The 21,937-nt window shown below is 57.3% G+C and overlaps 1 protein-coding gene across 1 annotated transcript; it reads left to right on the forward strand.

The window, feature by feature from the left end:
- The first annotated feature begins 447 nt into the window (after positions 1-447).
- LEMD2 (LEM domain nuclear envelope protein 2) lies at positions 448-18,023 on the forward strand. Its single transcript, XM_039241807.1, has 9 exons — positions 448-1,209; positions 2,797-2,837; positions 6,172-6,247; positions 9,309-9,385; positions 10,272-10,351; positions 11,941-12,086; positions 13,103-13,204; positions 13,287-13,389; positions 16,587-18,023. The coding sequence occupies exons 1-9, from the start codon at positions 480-482 to the stop codon at positions 16,735-16,737; spliced, it is 1,506 nt and encodes a 501-aa protein (XP_039097738.1). The 5' UTR covers positions 448-479; the 3' UTR covers positions 16,738-18,023.
- Positions 18,024-21,937: the final 3,914 nt, after the last annotated feature.

Genomic DNA, 21,937 nt, shown 5'->3' on the forward strand with positions numbered 1-21,937 from the left:
AAGCCCTTCCCTGAGTGCAGAAGGGATCACACAGGGTCCCCAAGCACAGAGCAGAGAAGGGTCCCATCTCCCTCCCCTCCGCAGTGGCTTGTCTCTCACCATCAAGCAATTCATCCACTAAATCAACAATTCACTGAGTGCCTACCACGCGCCAGGGACCGCGCAAGGGGCGGAGAATTCAGAAAGAAAACACCGATTGGCCTCACGGACGAGGAGGAGGACTGAGTAAGGACAAGGGGGACAAAGTGAGGGGGAAGGAAAAAATACCCTTGGACCTCCCCAACATGGCGGCCTTAATGGACGAGTCTGACCCCCTCATCATGGCCGGCAATCGGGCAGGCGCCGACCTTCCCAACATGGCGGCAAAGGCCGACCTTCCCATCATGGCGCGGGGCCCCGCCCGCTCCGCCGCGGCCGCCGGCGGGAGCAGTTCCGGGTGCGGTGCGCGCCAGGGGCGGGCGGGGGGCGGCGTCCTGGCCATGGCCGGTCTGTCGGACCTGGAGCTGCGGCGGGAGCTACAGGCCCTGGGCTTCCAGCCAGGACCCATCACCGACACCACCCGGGACGTCTACCGCAACAAGCTGCGCCGCCTGCGGGGCGAGGCCCGGCTGCGCGGCGAGGAGCGGCTGCGGGAGGAGGCCCGGCTGAGGGGCGAGGAGCGGCTGCGCGAGGAGGCCCGGCTGCGCGAAGAGGCGCCGCTGCGAGCCCGGCCCGCCGCGGCCTCCCTGCGAGCGGAGCCCTGGCACTCCCCGCCGGTCTCGGGCTCGGCCTACGCGACCCCTGGGGCCTACGGCGATCTCGGCGCCTCCGCGACTTCCTGGTCCGGGAGCCGCGGCTTCGCCTACCCCGCCCGCCCTGCGCCGCTCAGGCGCCGCGCCTCGGTCCGGGGCAGCTCCGAGGAGGACGAGGACGCCCGGCCGCTCGACCGGGCCGCGCCGGGCCACGGAGTCCGTCGCTGGTGGGCCACGACCCCGGCCCCGGCACGGCTGCCCTCCGCCCTCCTCGGCGCCGACCCGCGCCCGGGCCTGCGGGCGACGCGCGCGGGCCCGGCCGGCGCCGCGCGGGCCCGGCCCGAGGCGGGGCGGCGGCTGGAGCGCTGTCTGTCCCGGCTCCTGTTCTGGGCCAGCCTGGGGCTGCTGCTCGTCTTTCTGGGCATCCTCTGGGTGAAGATGGGCAAGCCCTCGGCGCCGCAGGAGGCGGAGGACAACAGTACGTCCCGGGCCGGCGCAGGGGAGGGCCCCGGGCGCGCGAGTGTGCACCTGCACCACCACCGTCCCTCTCAGCTCCAGGCCGTACATTTCCGGGCTTTGTCCGATGCCTCTGGCTGCCTCCTTAACCCCCAGACCTTGGCTCTCCTTCCTCCAGCCGCGGGAGAAGATTTCTGTCTTTACTCTCTCCTGTTCTCATTTTCCGCCCTAGCCCTCCTTACCGACCTCCCCTTCAACCACGTGCTGGAAGCAATTTTCATTCGCAGTCACTCCTACCCCAACCTCTGGTTTTCCCTCTCTAGAGAAAACCACACCCCTCTCTAGCAGACAGGCCCACCCCCATTCCTTTTCAGTTCTTTCTTGGAGCTCTTGCTCATTCACACATTAGTGCCCATTCCAAGGCACCCCAGGTTTCACTGCCCACAGATCGGATCTGGTTGGGTTCCCAGCTTTGCAGCACCAAAAGAGTTTAAACTGATGTAAAAGGAGGCTTTTTTCCTTGCTTGGATTATCCTCCTGGAGTGTGTTAAGGGAGGGTTCTGTGAGTCAAGGACATTCCCAGCCATGCTTCTGTCCACACTTTAGACATAACAATGCAAGCGAGGTCTGCAGGATACAGCATGTTTCCTGAGTCGTTGACGATTTGTATGTTTCTTAAAAGGGAAATTTGCCTCTTGGGTAATGCCGGGCTTTAGCCGAACAGAAAACAACACTAGAGATCATTTCTTTATAAATTTTAGAGTGTAAAGTATATACATTGAAAGTGTAAGTATAAAGTGACATTGTAGTTCACCAGCTTTTGGTATTCTTTGCCAAGGACGAGTGTGCTTAATATCGTTCCCAGCCTCAGGCCACAAGGCCACATCTTTCCATGCGTAGCAGGAATGGCCAAAACGCAGGGAGACGCTAAGCCGTGTCTTAGCTGTCGTAGCAGATGGGTATTTGGGTGTATGAACAAGCCTGTGGGCACGGGGTTCCCAGACTCAGGCACACACCCAAATAATTTCTTGGCTATAAGAGCAGTTTATCCACCTACCAAAGAAACTAAGCAGACCCGGACCCGGGGATGTTGTGGGACTGTGCTGGTACCCCAACAGTCAGACGGTATACAGCCGCTGAGATGCTTTCCAACAGCTCTGGGATGTATACTGGGATCTACTCGGACTTCCCCTCCTGTAATGGTTGGTACTAATCCCTGTTCAACACATCATTGTTGGCAATTTACGAAACTGTCATGTATATTGACTTGTTTGAGGCCAAGCCCCTGAGTTAAACAGGGGCAGCTTTATTGATCCCATTTTACAAATGAGGAAACTGGGCCCAGGGTGGTTGAGTTGCCAGAAATGGCGAATCATTTCCAGCTAGGATTTGGACCCAGCTGTCCTCGTCCTGATTCCTTATCTAGGGTTGGGAAACCCTGACATGTCTGTCTGCGTTTTAAAAGTGCCCCATTTAGACGACCTCTTTCTGATCCCCACCCTCACACTGGTAATGTTTTACTTCCCCTGAATTTTGAGAGTGGTCTCTTTTTGTAATCTTTTCCCTAACCCACACTTTTAATTTCCTGTGTTTCTTTTCTTGGTCTCAGTGAAATTATTGCCAGTGGACTGTGACAGTAAAACAGATGAGGTGAGTTTGAATTTCCTGAGCTTTTGTTATTCCTCTCAAGGATGCGAGCCTCCATTAGGAGGTAAACTTGCCCAGAAAAAGATCATAATAGGATCATTTTCATGAGCGTTTCGTGTAATGCACCAGAATCACATCACGTTCTGTGATGTTTGTGTCGGACTCCATTGTGGCAGCAAAAGAAGTACTTGAAACAGAATCGAGCTCCCAAGATCAATGTTGGGCTTGTTATGGAAGCTCCCCCATCCATCACAGCGTTGGGGACTTTGATCTTCCGCCTAAGTCAATCTGGGGGGATGCGGTAGGTTGTGGTTGGAGGACCTCTCCAGCTCTCTGGCTTCCAGAGAAAGGGCTGGCAGTTTTTAGGCGTCGGAAGGCTGGCTTCTCAGGTCCCCGCTTTCCGCTGGTAGTATGTCTGTGGCTCTGACAATGCTGTCCTGATTTGAAACATCATGGGGGGCTGGTTTTAAATGTATCTAAAGTGGAATTAGCCCTGTTAGTCTGTAGATTTGTTTTATGAAGCTTTAATATTCCCTACAAATAATATTCGGGGAAGGCGAGCAGCCCTATCTGTCTCTGAGTCATGCAGACGGCATTAGCGGGGGGCTGGGATGCTGGCACAGGTGATAGTCTGGGGAAGATTGGAGGCAGTAAATTTTCAGGTCATAAATCCTACAAGGAGGAGCCTTTTGCTGCCAGAGGGCATGACTTAGTAGTCTAATTATTAAGTGTGTGATGCCGGGTGCCAGGCCTCCCCTGAGGCCTCAGTGTCGTTTCTGGCAGCCCGGGGGCTGGGAAAGAAACAGCCCAGGGCCACACGTTCACTGTCTCACCCCTGTCAACCTCAACCACGGAGGGGTGTCCTGATAACAGGTTTTATTTCTTCTTTTGGCCTCTGCAGTATCCCCTTTGGGGCTGTTTTCTTGCATTCACGTACTGGAGTCCTCCACCACTGCGGATCTTTGCTTCTCAGTTGTTTTTGTGAAAACAGATTTGTAAGAAGTTTAATCTGCCTTCTGTCGCGATAACCACAGTTGACAATTATAACGAGGCAGTGGCCTGGAAAAAGAGGGAGTGGCCGGAGGGCAAACTAGAACTTTGAGGCCCGAAAGCAAAAAACGGGATACAAGGAAGTTTTCTTTAAAAAAATATTTTTTAATGTTTTATTTTTTTCTGGGAGAGAGAGAGAGAGAGCATGCGCAGGGGAGGTTTAAAGAGAGAAGGAGATACAGAATCTGAAACAGGCTCCAGGCTTTGAGCTGGCTGTCAGCACAGAACCTGACGCGGGGCTCGAAACCATGAACCGTGAGATCATGACCTGAGCCGAAGTCGAATGCTTAACTGAGTAAGCCACCCAGGCGCCCCAACAAGGAACTTTTCTATAAGATCTCTCTGGTTCCTGTTGTCTGATTCTTCACCCCACTTGAGCGAGCCCAGCCAGGCACAATCCAGGGACCTGCTAAAGATGTGCTCAGTGAGCAGACCCAATAGTTGCCCCCACATCAGAGCATCGAAAGGCAGGGCCTGGGCATCGACATGGGCTCCAGTGAGCTGAGATTTCATGGGGTGCTGGTGGCCTTCGTGAAGGGTAGACACAGGGACGGGCAAGGGGGAGACCCTCCTTGGCTTTGGTGAGGCTCTTGCCGAAAGTCTTGTGTTCTTCGTGGCTCCGGCTCACCCAGAACCCAGATGGGCATGGGAGTTTTAGATATACGTGTTCTTTCCCTTCTCAGCCAACTACGACACGTAGCGCTTTTCTTTCTGCCTTTGTGCCGCTGAAAACGTGCGGACAGGCTGGGAGTGGGTGTGCTGGCGCAGTCTGGCCGTCTCGGTGTCTGCTGCCGTCTGTCCTATTCCCTTTCGGTGGCACCAACCCTGCTGTGCCTAAATGTCGGTGGGTTTGGAACAGAGTTCATTGTTACTGCTTTTTTTTTTTTTTTTTCTGGCTGTGACAGTAAGAGAGGTTGAGTGTAGAAAAGGTGAAAAATGTGACAAAACCACCTGTGATTCTGCCACCAAGGGGTGTTCGCCGTTAGCGTCTGGGGGGCATTTCCTTCCTATCTCGTCTGTGTCCCCGTATGTTTATAGAATTGGGATCTCCATGTATATTCAGTTATGTTTCTTATCATCAATATTTGCCATCTCGTTAGTCTTTCAGAGGTGCTTTGGGGCACCTAATTCTACTTACCGACCTGTGAGCTGTCCCTGAACACTTATGGTCCTGTGTGTAAATCTTGGTTGCGTCATTTTGTCCCTCGTAAAGGCTTGTGGGTCTTTAGGCGACACGAGGTGACGTTTCTTGGCCTCCGAGACTGAGAGAGACCAAGTCCCTCGCATTATGGATGAGGGCAACAGGTGAGCCCGAGGAGGAAAGTGACTGTGGTCCCTTCTGCAGTTGTGAGGCTAGGGCCCCCAGGCTCTTGGCGTCGGTCCACACCTCGCCCAGGGACAACCCAGAGGAGGTCTGGAGGGGGCTCCAGCACTTGTTATCTGTGGCGTCTTGGCAGCCCAGCTAAGGTCCCCGCGCCTCGGGCTCCTCGTCTGAGAGACTGGTGTGCAGTCAGGATTGTGGTGGCGCTTCCCTGCGTGCTCACGTGTCAGCGACTCAGCGCAGCACATGGCTTGTCGTTCGCTCTCAAGGAAGAGCAGCCCTTCCTTTAAATATCCTAAATCTAGCAAGTCTAGCAGCCTGTCAGTTCCGTTACAGGTGCAGGAGATCTAGGTAGGCATGTATCCCTAGTCCCGTTTCTCCCCCCTCTAGTTTCAGGATTTCTAGAAATTTCCCATTTGCAGTCCAGAATCCAGTCCAAGATGAAGCATTTGCTGCAGCTCATCCACAGAACAGACCGTTTATGGGCAGAATGCAGACACCTGACTTTCCAAAAGCAGACGGGAGGGGCCTGGGGGAGACGGGACTGCAGGGAGGCGGCATTTGCTTGGCCCGCCCTGGAGGCCGGGCTCCCGCATCTCCCCGCGGCCACATCACCACTGCTCCACAGCCCCACTTGATGGGCTTTGTTCCAGGGAGAACCGTGGGACAGAGGCTGGGAGGCCTCCAGGATGGCAGCCCCTCAGTTAACCGTGCCTGCTTTTAGCTCTGCCTCTGCTTTTACGGTGTTGCTCCGCAGTCGGTTAACCCAGTACTTAGCGACCCTGTCCTGGGCCCACTGAGTTGCAGAATTGGGGTTTGGTTGTTTTTTTGTTTTGTTTCGTTTTAAGTATGAGGTGTTTCTTGCTGCTTAGTACTTGACAGTGCACCCGAGGAGGCAAAACCAGATAGATAGGGCCCCCTTTCCCACACCCCTCCTTGCTGACTACTTGTCCTGTGCCCTTTCAGTTCTGTCAGGCCAAGCAGAAGGCCGCCTTGCTGGAGCTGCTGCACGAACTGTACAACTTCCTGGCCATCCAAGCCGGTGAGTGGGTATCCCGGGGCCTGAGATTCCTCATGAGGCTGTGGGCTATTCCCCTGATCGGCCAGGCCGGGGCAGGCGGCCGAGATGCCCCGGAGAGATCTTCCGGAAGACATACTCAGAAACCAAGTCTTGCCTTCCCTGCTTCCCCACTCAGACCCATCGCTTTTAAGCCTGCGTTAGGTTCTCATATCCCCTGTGAGGGCCCCAGGGGTCCTGGTACACACACAGGCCTTTCTGCCTTCTCGAGATGCCCACCGCCTGCTGCTTTGGGGGCTCGTGTTGCACTGGAGGGGGCCAGGCCCCAGGTGCTCTCAGAGTCTGGGTCTTCCGACCTGGGGGGCCTCCCTGTACTCAGTGGTCGGCCAGGCCAGGAGGAGAGGCAGGTGCAGGTGGCAGGGGTCTGCGTGGAGGGCCAGTCACACTCGGGCCCATCCAGCTTGCCAGGACCCTGGTGTCATATCCGGCCCCAATCTCCCCGTCTGGCCTCGGGGCCTTGGACAAGTCCCGTACCCTCTCAGGAACTCCCTGTCTAACCAAGTAATCTTGGCTTTGTTTTCCTGTTTTGTTTTGTTCTTACAAAATGGAAATGAAGTACTCTACTCAGGAGGAAGGTACCTTCAGCACCCCCAGCTTGCCTCTAAAAAGCCGTCCATCCAGAAGGCCCCTCTTCTATTTTATTTAGAAAATTATTCTGTAAGACCTGAGACACCACCTCCCCACACCTCTCAAAATCACGTGCTAAAGGCATAGGTGACTGACCAGGGCTTGGGTACCAGGGTAACTATATTTGGCACCAGAATCAGACAGAGCTCTTCAGTCTTATGAGATGCTTAGGAAGCACCGCTTCCCTGTGGGGCCAACCCTTGTGGAAGGTGGTTGCTAGGAAATCAAGGCCGGATGGGCCTGCAGTGGGCCCTCAACCCTGGGGGCCAGTCTTGCGGTCCCAGCTCTGCCACCGCCTCCCTCCTGCATGGTGGGACACTGGCGGCGGCGGTCAGGGAGGCATCGGTGAGCTCCTGGGAGGCGCAGGAGGAGTGGGAGCTCACAGCACCGCAGGCCTCGGGGGCCTTTCTCCACGGCCGAGGTGCTTGGGCTATAAGTTCTGGCCCAGGAGGGTGTTCCAGACCTTAGTGACTCAACAGTGGCCCAGGGACTGGCAGCATCAGGGTCACCCGGGAGCATGTTGGAAATGCAAATCCGCGGTCCCATCTCAAACCTCATTTTCAGAAGTCACCCAGGGCATAGAGAAGCTCTGCTCTTAAACTATAGGTGCTGGTTGACATTGTCCCCCCATCCCACCGTCCATACGCCGTCCTGGCTTACACCATCAGGGGGTCTGGTGCCTCCTGTCCTCCGACAAGCCAGGCAGGGGTGACCCTGAGGGTCCCGCTGCAGGGGAATGAAGGCTCTCCTAGGCCATACTCCCCCCGCCCCCACCCTACGTTGGAGGTCACCTAGGGGCAGGGCATTGTGCTGACCTTGCGGCCCACAGGCTGTGTATGGTCTAGTAGAAGAGAAAACCCAGCTACCTCCCTGAGCACTGGCTGATAACAGTGTGGCTGGATGAGAACCCAGAGGCCGGAAGTTCCAGGAGGCACGTTGCCTTTGAGCTGCAGCAGTCAGGAAAGTGTCTCAGGGAGCTGGTGTCAGCTGGGCCCTGAAGCCCCCCCAAGGGGGATTGGTTCTGTATATGTGCGGGGAGACAAGGCCAAGGGGAAATGACAGGGTCAGGGATGGAAGCAGCTGGTTTCATGAGAGAAGAAAAAATGGAAGGAATGGAGTTTGGAAAGGTCGGCTGGGCTTTGGTAGATGCCAGGCCACCAGGACTTAATCCTGAGGGCACTGAGCACCAAGGGAGGCTTCTGAGCAGGGCGGTGATGAGAGCCAGCAGCCAGGAAGGCAAATGTGACAGCCGCTTGAGTGTAGTAGTGTCACATAAGCAGAATCATTAAAAAGTTCTGCTGCTCAAACGTGGATGGGAAAGGGGAGAGCAGGAAACCGATCGGGAGACCGTGGCGGTGGTCCAGCCTGGGTGATCTGGGGTGGGGCAAGCCAAGGCAGCCACCTTGGTCCCAGGGGTCCCATAAGGTCAAGATCAACCTGGCATAGGAAGAATAAGCTTTTAGTTCGTTCTCAAGATTTTTAATGTTCATTCCCAACCCCTCCGTCCCCAGCACACAGACACACAGACGAGCCATCCGTAGCCCCTAAGCTGTGCCAGGTTAAGAGCAGCCAGGCTGTGGGTGGGTTAAGGGTCTTGTACATGCTGACCCTGTGGTGTCCCTGCTCTCAAGGAGTCTGGTGACTCACCGGAAGCAGCACTTTGTGGGTGGACTGTAGCAGGCTATCGAGAACCAACGACTGTGGTGGGCCCCCAAGTCCAGAGCAGTGTGGTCCAATGAGAGTCTCCCACGGGCTGGGGATTTTTGAGAGGAGGTGGCCCTGCGCAGGCCTATGGGGAGGCTCCCAGTCTATCCTCGGTGAGAGCCATTCACCCAGGGTGCTTGGAAGGGAGCGGCCCCTTGGGGCACCATGCCCAGGAGGCCCCACTGCCCAGCACAGAGATGCCCTCTTTCTCTTCGGGGCATTTCGGACACCCCTCCCCAGAACCCCTCAAGACAGTGGGGCTGGAGTTCAGGTCACCTGCCTTTGTCATAGTCAGAGTCCCTGCCGTGCCTCCGGCCTCCCTGCCTTTCTTTTTTCTCCCTCGGTTGTGTTTATTTATAGTGCCATTCTGGTACCTTCCAAAGCTATCTGCCTGATCCTTTTAGGGATCAATTGCAAACAGACCTCAGGATTGGGCAGCTTTTTAGTCATTTAATGCAAATCACCGCACTGCTTTGCAGGTCAGGTTTTAATGATCTGGAATCGATCCAAGCTAAGTGGCTTTTGATCTTGCTGCAGAGTGAAGATGCCCCACAGAAACCAGAGCACGGGGCCACATGCTCCCTATCAGAGCTTATGGCTTGATTCTTGCTGCAGTTTTTAGTCCATTTCAGAGTCATCTTTTTTTCCTTCCACCTCTTCTTTGTGTTTGGATATGTGTGTTTTTTCCTCCTAGGTAATTTTGAATGTGGAAATCCGGAGAAGCTAAAAAGCAAATGCATTCCCGTAATGGAAGCCCAGGAGTACCTAGCAGTAAGTAAGGCTGCAGTGCTTACCCACTCCCGGGAGGTGCTGGTGCTTTTGGAGTGATCTTTCAAGCCTTTTCGTTTTGTGTTTGCTTTTTGGCTTTTTTGTTTTGTTTTCCTTTTTTTTTTTTTTTTTTTAACTTAGTTGAGTGTTAGGCTGCTGCAAGTTTAGGCAGCAGTAGAGGTGACTGGTCCAAGGTGAGCTGGGAGCCAGAGCCCAGCCTGCCTGCTTGCGGGGGAGGAGGGGTGGCTGGCTCCTGGCCAGCTGGTGTGGCCACTGCAGGCCACCTCTTCTTTAAGTGGCCCTGTTACTTGCTCCCCCTCCCAGCAGCTTTGTGGATCTACATTTCACCTGTCCGTTTTCTCCTTTTCATTCGCTGTGCAGATGGCCCAGGGTCTGTTTGTGTGCCTGGCCCTCATTTGATAGAATTATGGAACCTTGGAGTTCACGGGAACCTTAGGGCTCACCTAGGTCATTGCCATTTCCTAGATGAGGAAACTGAGCTCAGAGAGGGGCAGGGACTTGCCCAAGGCCACACAGCTTGGACTGGCCACCAGGCCCCAATCCCCGTACTATTTTTCATTTTCCCCAAGATGAGCCACCAGCTCTCTGTCTGGCCTGACGCTTCGGTCCTTGAGGAAGTCCTGTTCTTTCGGATGCCTCAGACCCGCGTTGTTTCCTTGTGTGAGCTTCCACATCAGCTCCTCCGGGTAGAGCTCTTCTTGGCTCTCCGCAGCCCAGATTTCCTGCCAGCTGCTTGGCTGTGCGTTCAGTGGAACAGGGCTCTGGGTCCCGCGGAGGACACGGGAGAGGGCTTCCCTAATCCAGCAGGAGAATACTGTCCCGGCCGCTCCGCCCAGGCGCAGACCTAACCTCCCACCCCCTCCCACAGAACGTGACCAGCAGCTCCTCTGCCAAGTTTGAAGCTGCACTGACCTGGATACTGAGCAGCAACAAGGACGTGGGCATCTGGTGAGTGTGGGCGAGACATCACAGGGTGGCAGCCCTGCCACGGGCACCCGCGGCCGTGGTCCTCACTCATCAGCTGACTGCCGTGTGCTCCCAGACGTGTCCCGGGTCTCCAGTTAGAGGCAGGTCTCCCAGCCGAGTCCTCGGAGATTGAGCCTGAAGCCAGGCAACGGAAGAAGAAGCACTTGGGGTGCAGATAAGACACAAAGTCAGGTGTCGGGACATTAGCCTAGTGTTCCAGCTACACTTGCTTCAGGTAACTCGCTTGCAATTCCCTGGGCCCACACGGGGTGCTGGAGAAGGCATTTTCCTGCACTTCCTTTCCTCGGGTGCTCGTTTTCATCCCTAGGTGGAACGTTTCCGGATGTCGGTTTCACTCTGTATGGAAATTGCTGAAGGAAATACTGGACTTTATTCTGACTGGGAGGTTGCGCCTCAATTCTGTCTCTGGGGAGCACTATTAGCAGAGATGGCGAGCCCTCTCAGCCTCCTGAAAAGCCCCATCTGGCTGCCCCCAATGCCCCCTCCCCCCGCAAGTTTATCACACTGGCACCGCCTCCCGTTTCTCAGGGTTTGTTGGGGCCTCTGCTCAGGCCACAGCTCCTGATAGTCAGACACACTGCAGGGTTTTGTTCCCGTCCTTTCTAATCCACCCAGACTACTAATTCCTTCAGCAGTGCCTCTGCCAGAAGGCCCTCGGGCAGCTCAGCCCGAAGCTTGATAACTGGATGCGTGGCTCGATTAAGATTCGTTGGCTTAAAAAAAAAAAAAAAAAGCTTCCCTGAGTGGCTGAGCGATTTTCCTGGGTGTCAGGAAAGGCGGAGGAGAATATGGATTTTATCCTCCGTGGCGCTTGCCGGAGCTGCTAACACAGAAGAGCGATGACGCTCACCTGCCGCCCTGGGGAGGGCAGTCAGGAGGGCGCCGGGCGCAGCTCACACCACCAGTGTTCCAAGTGAGTCGTGAGAAGCCGGGACACTTCAGATCCTGGGCACTACAGCACAAGATGGTCACCCGGCTGGAAGAGGGTGCGGGTGTGGGCCTCCCGGTGCGTCCCAGCACCTCCTCTCCGTGGCCAGGGTGGAGGCGCTGGGGCTGGGGCCTGGCTTCCAGGAGCCCGGTGGTTGTCATTCCCTGAGCCACACGGCACCCTGACCTTTACACTTAAGCAGCATATATGCCTCCTTGTCACCGTCACTGAGGAAAAGCACACCCTCCCAGACTCAGTGCCTGCCATGCGGTGCAGAGCCGGCAATTCAGTAAACATTTCCATTTCTCTGTGCTGGGAGGTGGGAATCCAATTTACAGTTTAATCTTCCACACGCTGAGAGGGGCTGTCAAAAGACCCGACAGAGGGGGACGTCACTTTAGCGGTAGGGGTTCAAGCCTGCTGCCATCTTTAAAGCTTTATTCTTTCTAAGTAGCCAACGTGGGAAATTTCTGGAAAGCGTGCACCCAGGATACCAAGTCTATTTCATAAGCAAGTGGAGGCCTCAGAGCCTGTCCTTTCTTTTCCTTCTGCTTAGAGTGGGGCTGATCCCACGGCTCCTGGGAGCTTCTGAATGTGTTTGCAGCCCTGTGTCCTGTTTCAGGTTGAAAGGGGAAGACCCGTCGGAGTTGGTGACCACTGTCGACAAGGTGGTGTGCCTGGAATCTGCCCGCCCCCGCATGGGTGTCGGCTGCCGCCTGAGCCGTGCCCTGTTCACAGCTGTCACCAACTTGCTCATCTTCTTCTGGTGTGAGTCCTTGTCCGCCCTTCTCCCCCTGCCCCCGCTGCCAGCACTGCTCACAGAGCACCTCCCGGGAGCCCAGCTCAGTGGCGAACCTAGGCATGAGTGATGAGTGCTAGAAACCCAGGCCCAGGAGTTTGTTTCCATCTAGTGAACTCGAGGTCTGTCTAATAAAACAGAGGAGATGAACAAGTCAGCCTCTGCCCTGGCTCATCTTACCTTTAGAGATTGGTGGCGGGAGCGTGAGGATAACTGAAAAACGCCCTTGACCTGGGTCAGGGACCGTCAGCGTCCCCGAGAGGGAGCTGGGCGCTGGTGGGAGCCCAGCCTCGTCGCTCCGGGAGACCCGGAGCGCAGGCCTCTCTGAGGAGGAGGCACAGCAGGAGCTTGGCCTAATTTCACTCCCCGAACAATGTAAACATGACCTTGGGAGTTCTGGTTACCTGATGGAAGCAGGAAGGACCCGGGGCGCTGAGCTGAACAGCGGAGCACGGGTCCTGTCTCCCGACATTAGGGGCCGCCTTTGAGCAGAGACCTTGGGCTGTCTCTGAAGGCAAAAGGCGGGGTGCTGGAAACTGCCGGCTGCACAGACAACAGCAGAGCTACAGATCACAGGCCGGCCAGGCGTGCACACCGCTCCCTTGCCCGCGCCATCAGGCATAGACATCATTATCGGCAGCGGCGTCTCGGAATACAAAGGGCCCTGCATGTATATATGTATGAAACGCCGTGTTCCAGTTCACGAGGGAGGAGATGAAAGCCCCAGGATGAGGTTGGGAGGAGCCGCGATCTGGACGGCTGGGGATGCCTCCACAGAGCGGCAGGAGGACGATGATCACTTAATAGCCTGTCTTCCCTTCCCATTTCCACCTCCATCGTCCCCTGCCTGCTAGCCTGGGCCCGGCGCGTGGCAGGGACTGAGAACGCCCTTACGGCCCAGCCGCTGGCCCACACTGAGAAGCAGAGTGCATCCGGATGGCCGCCGGCGACACGAGGGAGTGACCAGGCCTTTGTTCCCTCCTAGGCTTGGCCTTTCTGTGGGGCCTCCTGATCCTCCTGAAGTATCGGTGGCGGAAGTCGGAAGAGGAGGAACAAGCCATGTATGAGATGGTGAAGAAGATTATAGGTGTGTGGCCCCTGGGGTGAGGACTGCCAGCTCACGCCGGGAGGTCCTTGCCCTAAACTGTGCCCTCTGCCCTACCCTGCAGACGTGGTCCAGGACCATTACGTGGACTGGGAGCAGGACATGGAGCGCTACCCGTACGTGGGCATCCTGCATGTGCGCGACACCCTGATCCCTCCGCAGAGCCGGTAAGTCCTGGCCCAACACCACCGAGTGCCATGGAAGGAGCCCCGAGCATCAGTTATTGGGGGGGGGGGGGGGGGGGGAGAGGCAGGCCAGCCCCAAGGAGCCCAGGTGCGGGGGCCACCACGCCTCCTGCCATTCCTGCAGCGCTCCGCTCTTCATGGCACAATGCAGACAAGAGGTATAGAAACATGGTCCCGCCCCTCTGTGAGCGCTGGGTGGCTCAAGCCGGGACGGACCTGACAGGTTTCCATTAATGGAGGTCCAGAGTCACGTGGGCTCCAGGCACAGAATAGTCGGTCTCTGGTTCCATTTCTCTGTGGTCCTTCGAGTCCTGGTCTCTATAGATGGTGTGGGCTGGCTGGAGTTCCTCATGGTCGCAGGATGATGGCCAGCAGCAGTTGGGCCAACGTTTGCCTTGTCACAGCCAGCAGGGGAGAGAGGGGCCTCCTGTTGCTCTCAGGAGCAGGAGAAAACATTCCCCGAAGCTGCCGGTGACACGCTCCCTGAGGCCCTGCTGGCCAGACTCAGTTACTTGTCTATTCCTTAACATTTTAGAGAGACAGACAGACAAAGTGTGAGTGAAGGAGGGGCAGAGAGAGAGGGAGACACAGAATCTGAAGCAGGCTCCAGGCTCTGAGCTGTCAGCACAGAGGCCAACATGGGGCTTGAACCCACAAACCGTGAGATCATGACCTGAGCTGAGGTTGGATACTTAACTACCTGAGTCACCCAGGCGCCCATATTCCTATATCCGTCACTAGCAAGGAGGCGATTGTTTCTCAGACGTTTTTAACCATGGCCCATGACATGGTACCTAAATACGGTTCACTTTCCACACATGCATGGCTGCGTGCGCGCGCACACACACACACACGCACGCACACATGTGTCCCTGCAGTGGAAAGCAGAGTCTCACGGCACTGGATGGGGTCCGTTTCCAGGGGGCGCGGCTGCGTGGCAGGCCATTGTCGTGCATGACTCCGGATGCCGGATGGACCCCAACAAAACCAAGTGTGGTGTGGCTTTGGAGGATGGGGTCCCGGGGGGCAGCAAGCAGGGCCCACCAAAGTGTGGGCTCAGACTGTGGGCCCCTCACTATCTCGCTGCAGTCTGCAGCCAAATGCCACCCTCTCCGGAGGCGGACGGGCACACGCTGTGAGTAGACGCTGCTCTGTGCCCTCCACGCGGCCTGCGCTCACTGGCTCCTCACTGTGGCCCCGGGAAGTGAGACCAGTGAGTATCCCATCTTATAGATGAGGAAACTGAGGCACAGGCAGCTTATGGAACTTGCTCGAGGCCCAGCGCTGGTGGCGTTTTAGTGCAACCCAAGAGGAACTGGAAGAGTAAAACATGTAAGGTTTTACTTGTAACTGTGAAGATGCTTAATAGCTCCCATGCCCACCCTGCTTGGGAAGGTGCAGGCTGGAAGCTTAGGGAGAGGAGACTGATCACGGTATTGGCTCATGCTTTTGGTTGGTCCTTTGCGTGAGGCAGCCACGTGACTCTCTGGCTCCCAGGGGGAGGCCACCTGGGGTTTTCAGACTCCCCCCACGTGACCGTGGGTAACGGCCTCTCTGAGCCAGTTTCCTTGCCCGAAACGGAAGTGATAGCACTGCTGTGCAGTGGCTGCCCTGAAGCCCTCGGTTGCTCAGCAGATGTTTATTGAGCACCTACTGCAGGCCACCCGCTGCTGGGTCACAGGGAGACGGTGGGGAGAAGGAGCCCAATCTGCGCCTCACCGGAACATTGGTTCTGGGGAGGAAGAGAGGTGACGAGATGCGTAAGGAAAAACGTGTGCTGTTAGGTAGTAATGAGGAAAAAGGGAGCGGGGGTGTCAGGAAGTGGCCTCGCAGCGTATTAGGTCAGTGCCTAGCACGTGAGCACTCACCCGAGAGCGGCCCTTGTTGCCTGGGCTACCGTTCTCTGCAGCCCACGTCCTCCCTGAAGGAGGAGCAGGAGTGCTGTCGTGGCTCGTGTCTGGCGGGGCCACCCGGCCTTAGCTCCTGTGCCACGGCCGGGACCACAGGTGGGACTGCGCCCGCTCAGTAAGCCCTGGAGACTCCCACCCTGTTGGCTCCCAGGCTCTCGATTTACCTCCCAGGCCCCTGGTGAGCTCACCCGGGCCCTCACATCGTGAGGGCGCATCGGCTTCCGTCGGCCCTGCGTGGGCACCATTGGGTGTGCCCTGCAGAGGACGGTGTGCCCGTGAGGCCGAGGGAGAGCCATGGAGCCTGGCTGGCGAGGAAAGCAGGGAGCTGAGAGCAGCGGGCTCCCACAGGCCTGCTCCGTGCCTGGGCAGCCCGGGAGGGGGGGCTGGGGCTAGAGCAGGCCCGTGGGGCGGCCAAACGGGACCTGACCTCTGCAGAAGAAAGCCCCGGCACCCCAACCTTGGCCCCTGACCCACAGGCCACCTTGGGAACGCCCCTCCTTTGTCCTCCACCAGGTGGAACCTTCCTGCTCCCACAGTTACACACCCACGTTCACACTGCACGTGAGGGGTCACGGGGAGGTGGTCTGCAGCGCTGATGAAAGATGGAAACTCATCAAAGAGAGGACGTCAGAGCAGTCCTCCCTGACTGCCTTGGAATTTCCTGTCTTGTCTGGAGGGGGGAGGAGACTACAGGGGGCTGTCCAAGGGGATGCAAGGCCCTGGCGACCCAGCAGAGCAGAAGGGGCCCTGCCTGGCAGCTCTGAATCCAAGAGCAGCTCCAGCTTCTTAGCCTCCGCGGTTGGATGTTTAGCTCATTCCCCTGCTCCAAAGCACTGTGGAGGTTGGACTCAACAGCCCAGTGGCCACTCTTTAATTAGCCCACAAGGGGCATTAGGATGCAGCCAGCACCGGTGGGGGTGCTGCCTGGCCGGGGCTGCTGCAGTAACAGGGCCCAGCAAGCGCTGGCCAGGGCCAGCACAGCCCCATCCCACCTGGACACCTGGGCCTGCCCTGGACCCATCTGGCCCTGTTCAGCTCCCTTTAATTGAATGCTTTTGGAGCAGAGAAGGTTGAGGAATCGTTTCTCCATGGCTCAAGAAATTTCTCTCCTCTGCAGGAGTTCTGTTAGTACCTGATGCCTTTTCCTCCCGCAGATGCATTCCGCACGGGGTCCTGGAGTGAGGTCCCCAGTTTGTACAGAAGGCGGGCCCGGGGCAGCTCGCTTCCCCCAGCAGGCTGGCCTGCTGAGCCCAGTCCCTCTCGTTCCAGGAGGCGCATGAAGCGGGTCTGGGACCGGGCTGTGGAGTTCCTGGCGTCCAACGAATCCCGGATCCAGACAGAGTCCCACCGCGTAGCTGGAGAGGATATGCTGGTGTGGCGATGGACTAAGCCTTCTTCCTTCTCCGACTCAGAGCGATAAATCCCGGGCGGGGGCCTGTTCCCAGTCGGCCTGTCCCAGGCCAGTCCCCTCCAGGGGCGCGAGAAGGCCACCAGACCTGCCAGTGCTGAATTCACACTTGCCTTGACTTTCACCCTCCTCCCAGCTCTGGTCCCGAAGGTGTCTCTGTAAGACTCTTCAGAGATTAGCTTGTAGGAAAGCATGTGCTTCCTTGAAGGACAGAGGGGAAAAGCCAGAGGCCCCGTCCTCTGCACTGGTCCAATCCTCTGCCCAGACTGCCAGCGGAAGAGGGGAGAAGGGTTTGTTTTCGATGAACAGAAAAGATGAAAGAGCAGCAGCTGTGAGACCCTGCAGAGCAAGTGTGCAGTTATGCGGGCTGGGGCTCATCCACCGCTGGCTGGCACCCAGCAGGGTTGCCGTCGTGCCCGTGGGAGGCAGGTCGGGATGGCAGGCTGGGGCGGCAGGGGTCTGGGAGCAGTTTGGTCCATGTGCCTTCAGAGGGTGTTACCTGGGAGCTCAAGGGTGAGGGGAGAAAGCCTGTCCTCTAGCTGGGTTGGGCCTCTTTTATCCTGAAGGGGGAAGGTGCTAGAAATTAGAACGGATACTGTTAGAAGAACTATCTAGAAATGCCAGGCCCTGGCACGCGGGACCCTTGGGTCAGGAGTGCGCTGTTGTTGGTGTGGCCTCCTGAGAGGAGCCTGGGGCAGACACCGGGCGGAGAGCAGAAAGGAGGGGAGGGCTGCCCGGAGGCGGCCTCCCAGGGCTGGGCCTCTTTAGCGGTGCTTCCCACACAGTCGCAGTCCTAGGGACCACACCTGCAGCCCGGCCTCTGCAGTCGGGCCGAGAATGCGGATTCCAGGACCTGGGGCGTGTCGCGCCTCCAGTGTGCCACGGGTCACCTTGTCTCACGGCGACCACAGCGTCCCTACCCGGTGGCTGCTTAAGCGGGACTTCCAGCACCCACTAGGTTCGCAGGGGCGGGGCGCGGCGCGGCGGCCTCTCGGCTGCCCCCTGCCGGCCTCCCAGGAGCGAGCCGGCGCCACCGCAGACCTTCAGCGCGGCCCCCCGCCAGCCCGTCTGCCCGCGTCGGGAGCCCGTCTCGGCAAACACGCCGGCGGGGGGCCCTATTAGTTAAGCGCGAGGAGCCTCTCCAGCAGAGCCTCGTCCCCATATGTTCTTGTGTGCGGCGGGCGGGAGAGGGGCAGGCAGAGGGGCCGAGACCGCCGTCTCCAGAAGGCACCGCCACCCCTTTCGGTCTTACTGGTAGTTTTCGTTTCCTTAATAAAGCTCCGGTCTCCCTCATTTGAGCAATACTCTCTCATTTCCTCTGATGTCTGGGTGATCGGCGGGGCTGGACCCGAAGTGCCAGCCCCGCGGCAAAGAAGCGGTCTCTTAATCAGGCTCCAGCCGGAAAGAAGAATAAGGAACGCTGCAACGGGCTTCAATATCAGGGTTGAAACTGTTGGATAAATAAACTATTTATTAAAAATGGATGTGTTTCTCGTCCGTGGTTCTTTCCCTCTCCCTGCCCCCCAGCAAGTGGTAAGGAATGGTAACTTGTGAGGTCACGAAGTTCGCTTGGGAGAGAGCAGCTGGGTGGGCTGCGCCCTGAACCTTCTCCGGTCCCCGGTCGGCTTGCCTTCCTCCCTCCCGGCCCCAGCCTTTTCCTGACCGGGTTCCCTGGCAAACTACACAACTTCTGAGAGCCTTGGTTTCCCCACTTACAACACAGCGTGACTCCCATGCCCTGCAGGGTGAGGTCAAAAGGCGCCCTCCTGGTCCCAGTGAGTAGGTGGCCAGGGCTGGGGATCCGTAGACCCTCTTTCCTTGGCCCCATTTCTGCCTCCCCGCAGGGCCCCAGAGGCCCCGGGCGAGGGGTGGTGGGGGGGAGGAAGGGCAGAGGGAGGTTGGGTGGGGCTCCCTGGCGGCGGTTGGTGACCTCTCAGGAGACAGGCGATTGATGTCGTCGTTGGCAGCACAGTGGTCTCCAGTCTGGAGACTGCGGAGGCCCCAGTGCCCGCAGGACTTTGCAGGGCAGGGGCTCCCTGAGCTGCTGGGCGGTACGGCTCTCCCCAGGGCAGCCCCTACTCTGAGAGCACACTGGGGTGTGGGCAAGGGCTGCTGGCATCGGGGTTGGCACCAAGAGCCAGCCCTTCCTTCTCAGTCGGCCCTGCCGCGCCCCCCACACGGTCCTGCTCTCCTCCCACCTGCTGGGAATTTGCTGGATAGATTGATAGTCAAAGGACCCAGGCAAAAATGAGCCCACCTTTCCCTTTTCTGATTCTCAGTGAAAGATTCTCCTCCCTCTGCTGTGTTTTGTCTTAAGCTGAGACGGGAGCTAATGCGGGGCTCTATTTCTGTGAGACTGTTTGGGGAGCAGGAGCAAGATCAAAATAAGCGAAATAACAAAAGGCCCCCGCCAGCCGGCCCTGCCTTTATGGTGCGGAGCTCCTGAGCGGCACAAAGGCCCGGAGGTGCGTCCTCTGCGGCACAGCCTCGGATCGGGCCGGCAGCCCTCCTCCGCTTTGAAGGGCCGAGCCTTTCTTTCAAGCAGCTCTTACTGCACAAGGGACAGGGCAGGGGGAGATTTGCCTCAGGAGGGGGTCTGAGGGGATCTTTTTTTGGTGGGAGGCACTATCGAGAAGTTTCCATCGCTCTGCCCGCTCCCTTCAAGGCTCCCTGGGCCGCGGACCTGTCTTTCTTCAGTGACAAATAGCCCTCTTGGGCTTTGGTGGCTCCAATAAAGAAGCCCGGGGAGTACAGGAGGGAGAGGCTGTACCCCACAAATCTTGGCCGTGGACGTCCACCCAGGAGCTCCAGGCCATCTTCCGGAGCCTCCGCTCAGGAGAAAGGTAAACACGGCCATTTGTCACTGACTTATCATAAGAACTGCGGTAGCAGCTGTTCTCCTTAATTAATACACCATTGACTTTGAGCCTCACACACACCAAATATCCCTTTGTTGAGGCAGGTGTGTGGACTTCAAATCCATTATCCTGTCGGCCTCCCCCAAAGGGAGGGGCCCGGGAGTGGTTAGGCAGCAGCTGGCCCCAACTGCTCCCAACAGCCCACCTCGGGCAGCCAGACCAGCTTCTCCACCCCTATCCCCGGAGAAAGTTCTAGACACAGGGAGAGAATCTGGACAGAGAGGCCCATGGTGCATGAGGAAAAGAGAAGCAGGGGGGATTAGTTGGGGGGGGGCGCATGCCGCCACTGAGCGGTGGGGTGGAGGGGGGCACTCAGCATCCTGAGGACCAGCTCTGTCCTTCACTGGCTGCGACCTGGCACTAATCCGTCACTTTATCCCTGTAGCGAGGGAGGTTATAAAGAAAGAAAAGGTAACATGAGCCAATAGATGACAGTGTTATGAAACACTTGTAGGGAGCTCGAGTCCACTGAAGGGCCACAGCACCCCATGCTATGGTTAGCCCCTTTATATGGGGCAGGGGAAACTGAGGCACAGGTTGGTCAGGCAAGGAGGGAGTGGAGCTGAGGTTTGAACACCCAGACAGACCAGCCCCAGAGCCTGTGTGGTCCGCCCTGCCCTCTTCCCTTCTCCAAAGAGAGTGAGGGGAGCCACTCAAGGTTTATTGAGCTGCCCACACCCGCTCCTCCAGACCAGTGTCCTGTTGGGAGTCATAGCTGTGTCCCTCCCCACCCCACCCCCGCCCCGCCCGCCCCTCTAGGGCCTGCCCACCTTTATGTCTCTCCTAATGCCCTATGTGCTTACGTGTACACCCTGCCCCCACAGGTTACCAGCCTGTTACCTGCTCCCCTGAAGTGTCCATATCCCCCTCCCCAGGGTGACACTGGCCACAGAGCCAATCAAGCTGGACTGTCCCAGCCGGGGCAGGGCTGTCACACAGGGCCATTCAGTGGGCTACTGCTGCCCTGGCAAGTGAGGGCTCAGAGCAGATTCGGTGAGATTTTAAAGGAAGACAGGTGTTTCCTCCTGCCAAGAGCCGGGGCCAATCCGGGGTAAGGCCCCTGTGACCTGGAGAACACACCCCTCAACGTGGCATGTGGTGACACTGCAGGCCACTGTGGAGGGGCCGCTGTCCGCAGGTGCCAGGCTGCGAGCGGAGACGGTCTGGAGCAGGACCTCGGGAGCAGAGGAACAGATCAAGCTCTGAGAAGAAAGGAGAGAAGAGGTATCACTGGTGATTACAGCCCAATTTCTCAGCCGCTTCTGTTTAGTACAGAGACAGGGGAAAGTACAGTAATTTTCTTCAATGAAAACAGGCAACAGAATTCCCTTTGCCTCCTTCCCCTTGCAATTAAGCCCTTCTCTGCAAATGAAATGATTTGGTTTTCATGGGGACTAATTTAAGCACACTTGGAAGGGCCGCTGAACTTTTTGATTGCAAACACCAGCATGTGCAAAACGGAATTCCCAGCAGCGATGCGAGGCTGGTGAGGTGGTCCCTGCCACGGAGCCAGGGCTTCGAAGGGGTGAGGCAGGCTGAGCCCCGGGGTGGGAGTCCCGCTCTGCCCCTCCGTCTGTGGCGCTCTCCCTTCTCCAGCTTCCATCCCTACATCACGGGTGAGGGAGCAGAACCAGAGCCCGCATGGCAAATGGACTGAAACACTTGGTGATGACAATGAACTGAGGCTGTCGCCCATTCTCTGCCACCCTTCCCTTCGAGGGGTGGCCTCCACTTCTTCTCCTTTGAATTTGGGCTGGCTCTGTCACTGCTTTGACCAGAGGAAGATGGTCAGAGGGACACTGGCCAGTTCCAGCCCAAGGCCACCCCTGCATAAAGTGGCCCAGCTGCCCTGCCGGAGAGACCTTGTGGGGGACAGATGTCTGCCTGCCCCCAGCTGTTCCAGCATCCTAGCTGGCACACCAGATGTTGCTTTTACCGGTTCCCACACAGCCTGCCCAAATGGCAGGGTCCCAAGTAAATGCACGGCTTTTGTCTTAAGCCACTAAGTCTGTATTATTATTATTACCACTGTTTAATTTGAAAGAGTTTGAGATCCACCAGGAGATGCAAAAGTAGTACAGAGATTTCTCATGTACCCTTCACCCAGCTCCCCCACAAAACTGTGGCATATTGTCAAAACCGGGAAATTGGCCTTGATACAATACTGCCATCTCAGGCACCGATCTTATTTAGATTTTACCTGCTTATTTTTTTTAAGTTTATTTATTTATTTTGAGAGAGAGAACAAGAGCAGGGGAGCAGCGGGGTGGGGGTGGGGGGCATGCAGAGAATCC

The sequence above is a fragment of the Hyaena hyaena genome, unplaced genomic scaffold (genome assembly GCF_003009895.1).
Source record: "Hyaena hyaena isolate Hyena2069 unplaced genomic scaffold, ASM300989v1 scaffold_202, whole genome shotgun sequence".
Classification (NCBI taxonomy): domain Eukaryota; kingdom Metazoa; phylum Chordata; class Mammalia; order Carnivora; family Hyaenidae; genus Hyaena; species Hyaena hyaena.

Bases quoted from the DNA above. Each gene is read 5' to 3' on its own strand.
- LEMD2 (XM_039241807.1), top strand. From the start codon at position 480: ATGGCCGGTCTGTCGGACCTGGAGCTGCGGCGGGAGCTACAGGCCCTG. The intron at 2,838-6,171 runs GTGAGTTTGAAT...GTGCCCTTTCAG, and splicing joins GTGACAGTAAAACAGATGAG to TTCTGTCAGGCCAAGCAGAA. The intron at 13,205-13,286 runs GTGTGTGGCCCC...CCTACCCTGCAG, and splicing joins GATGGTGAAGAAGATTATAG to ACGTGGTCCAGGACCATTAC.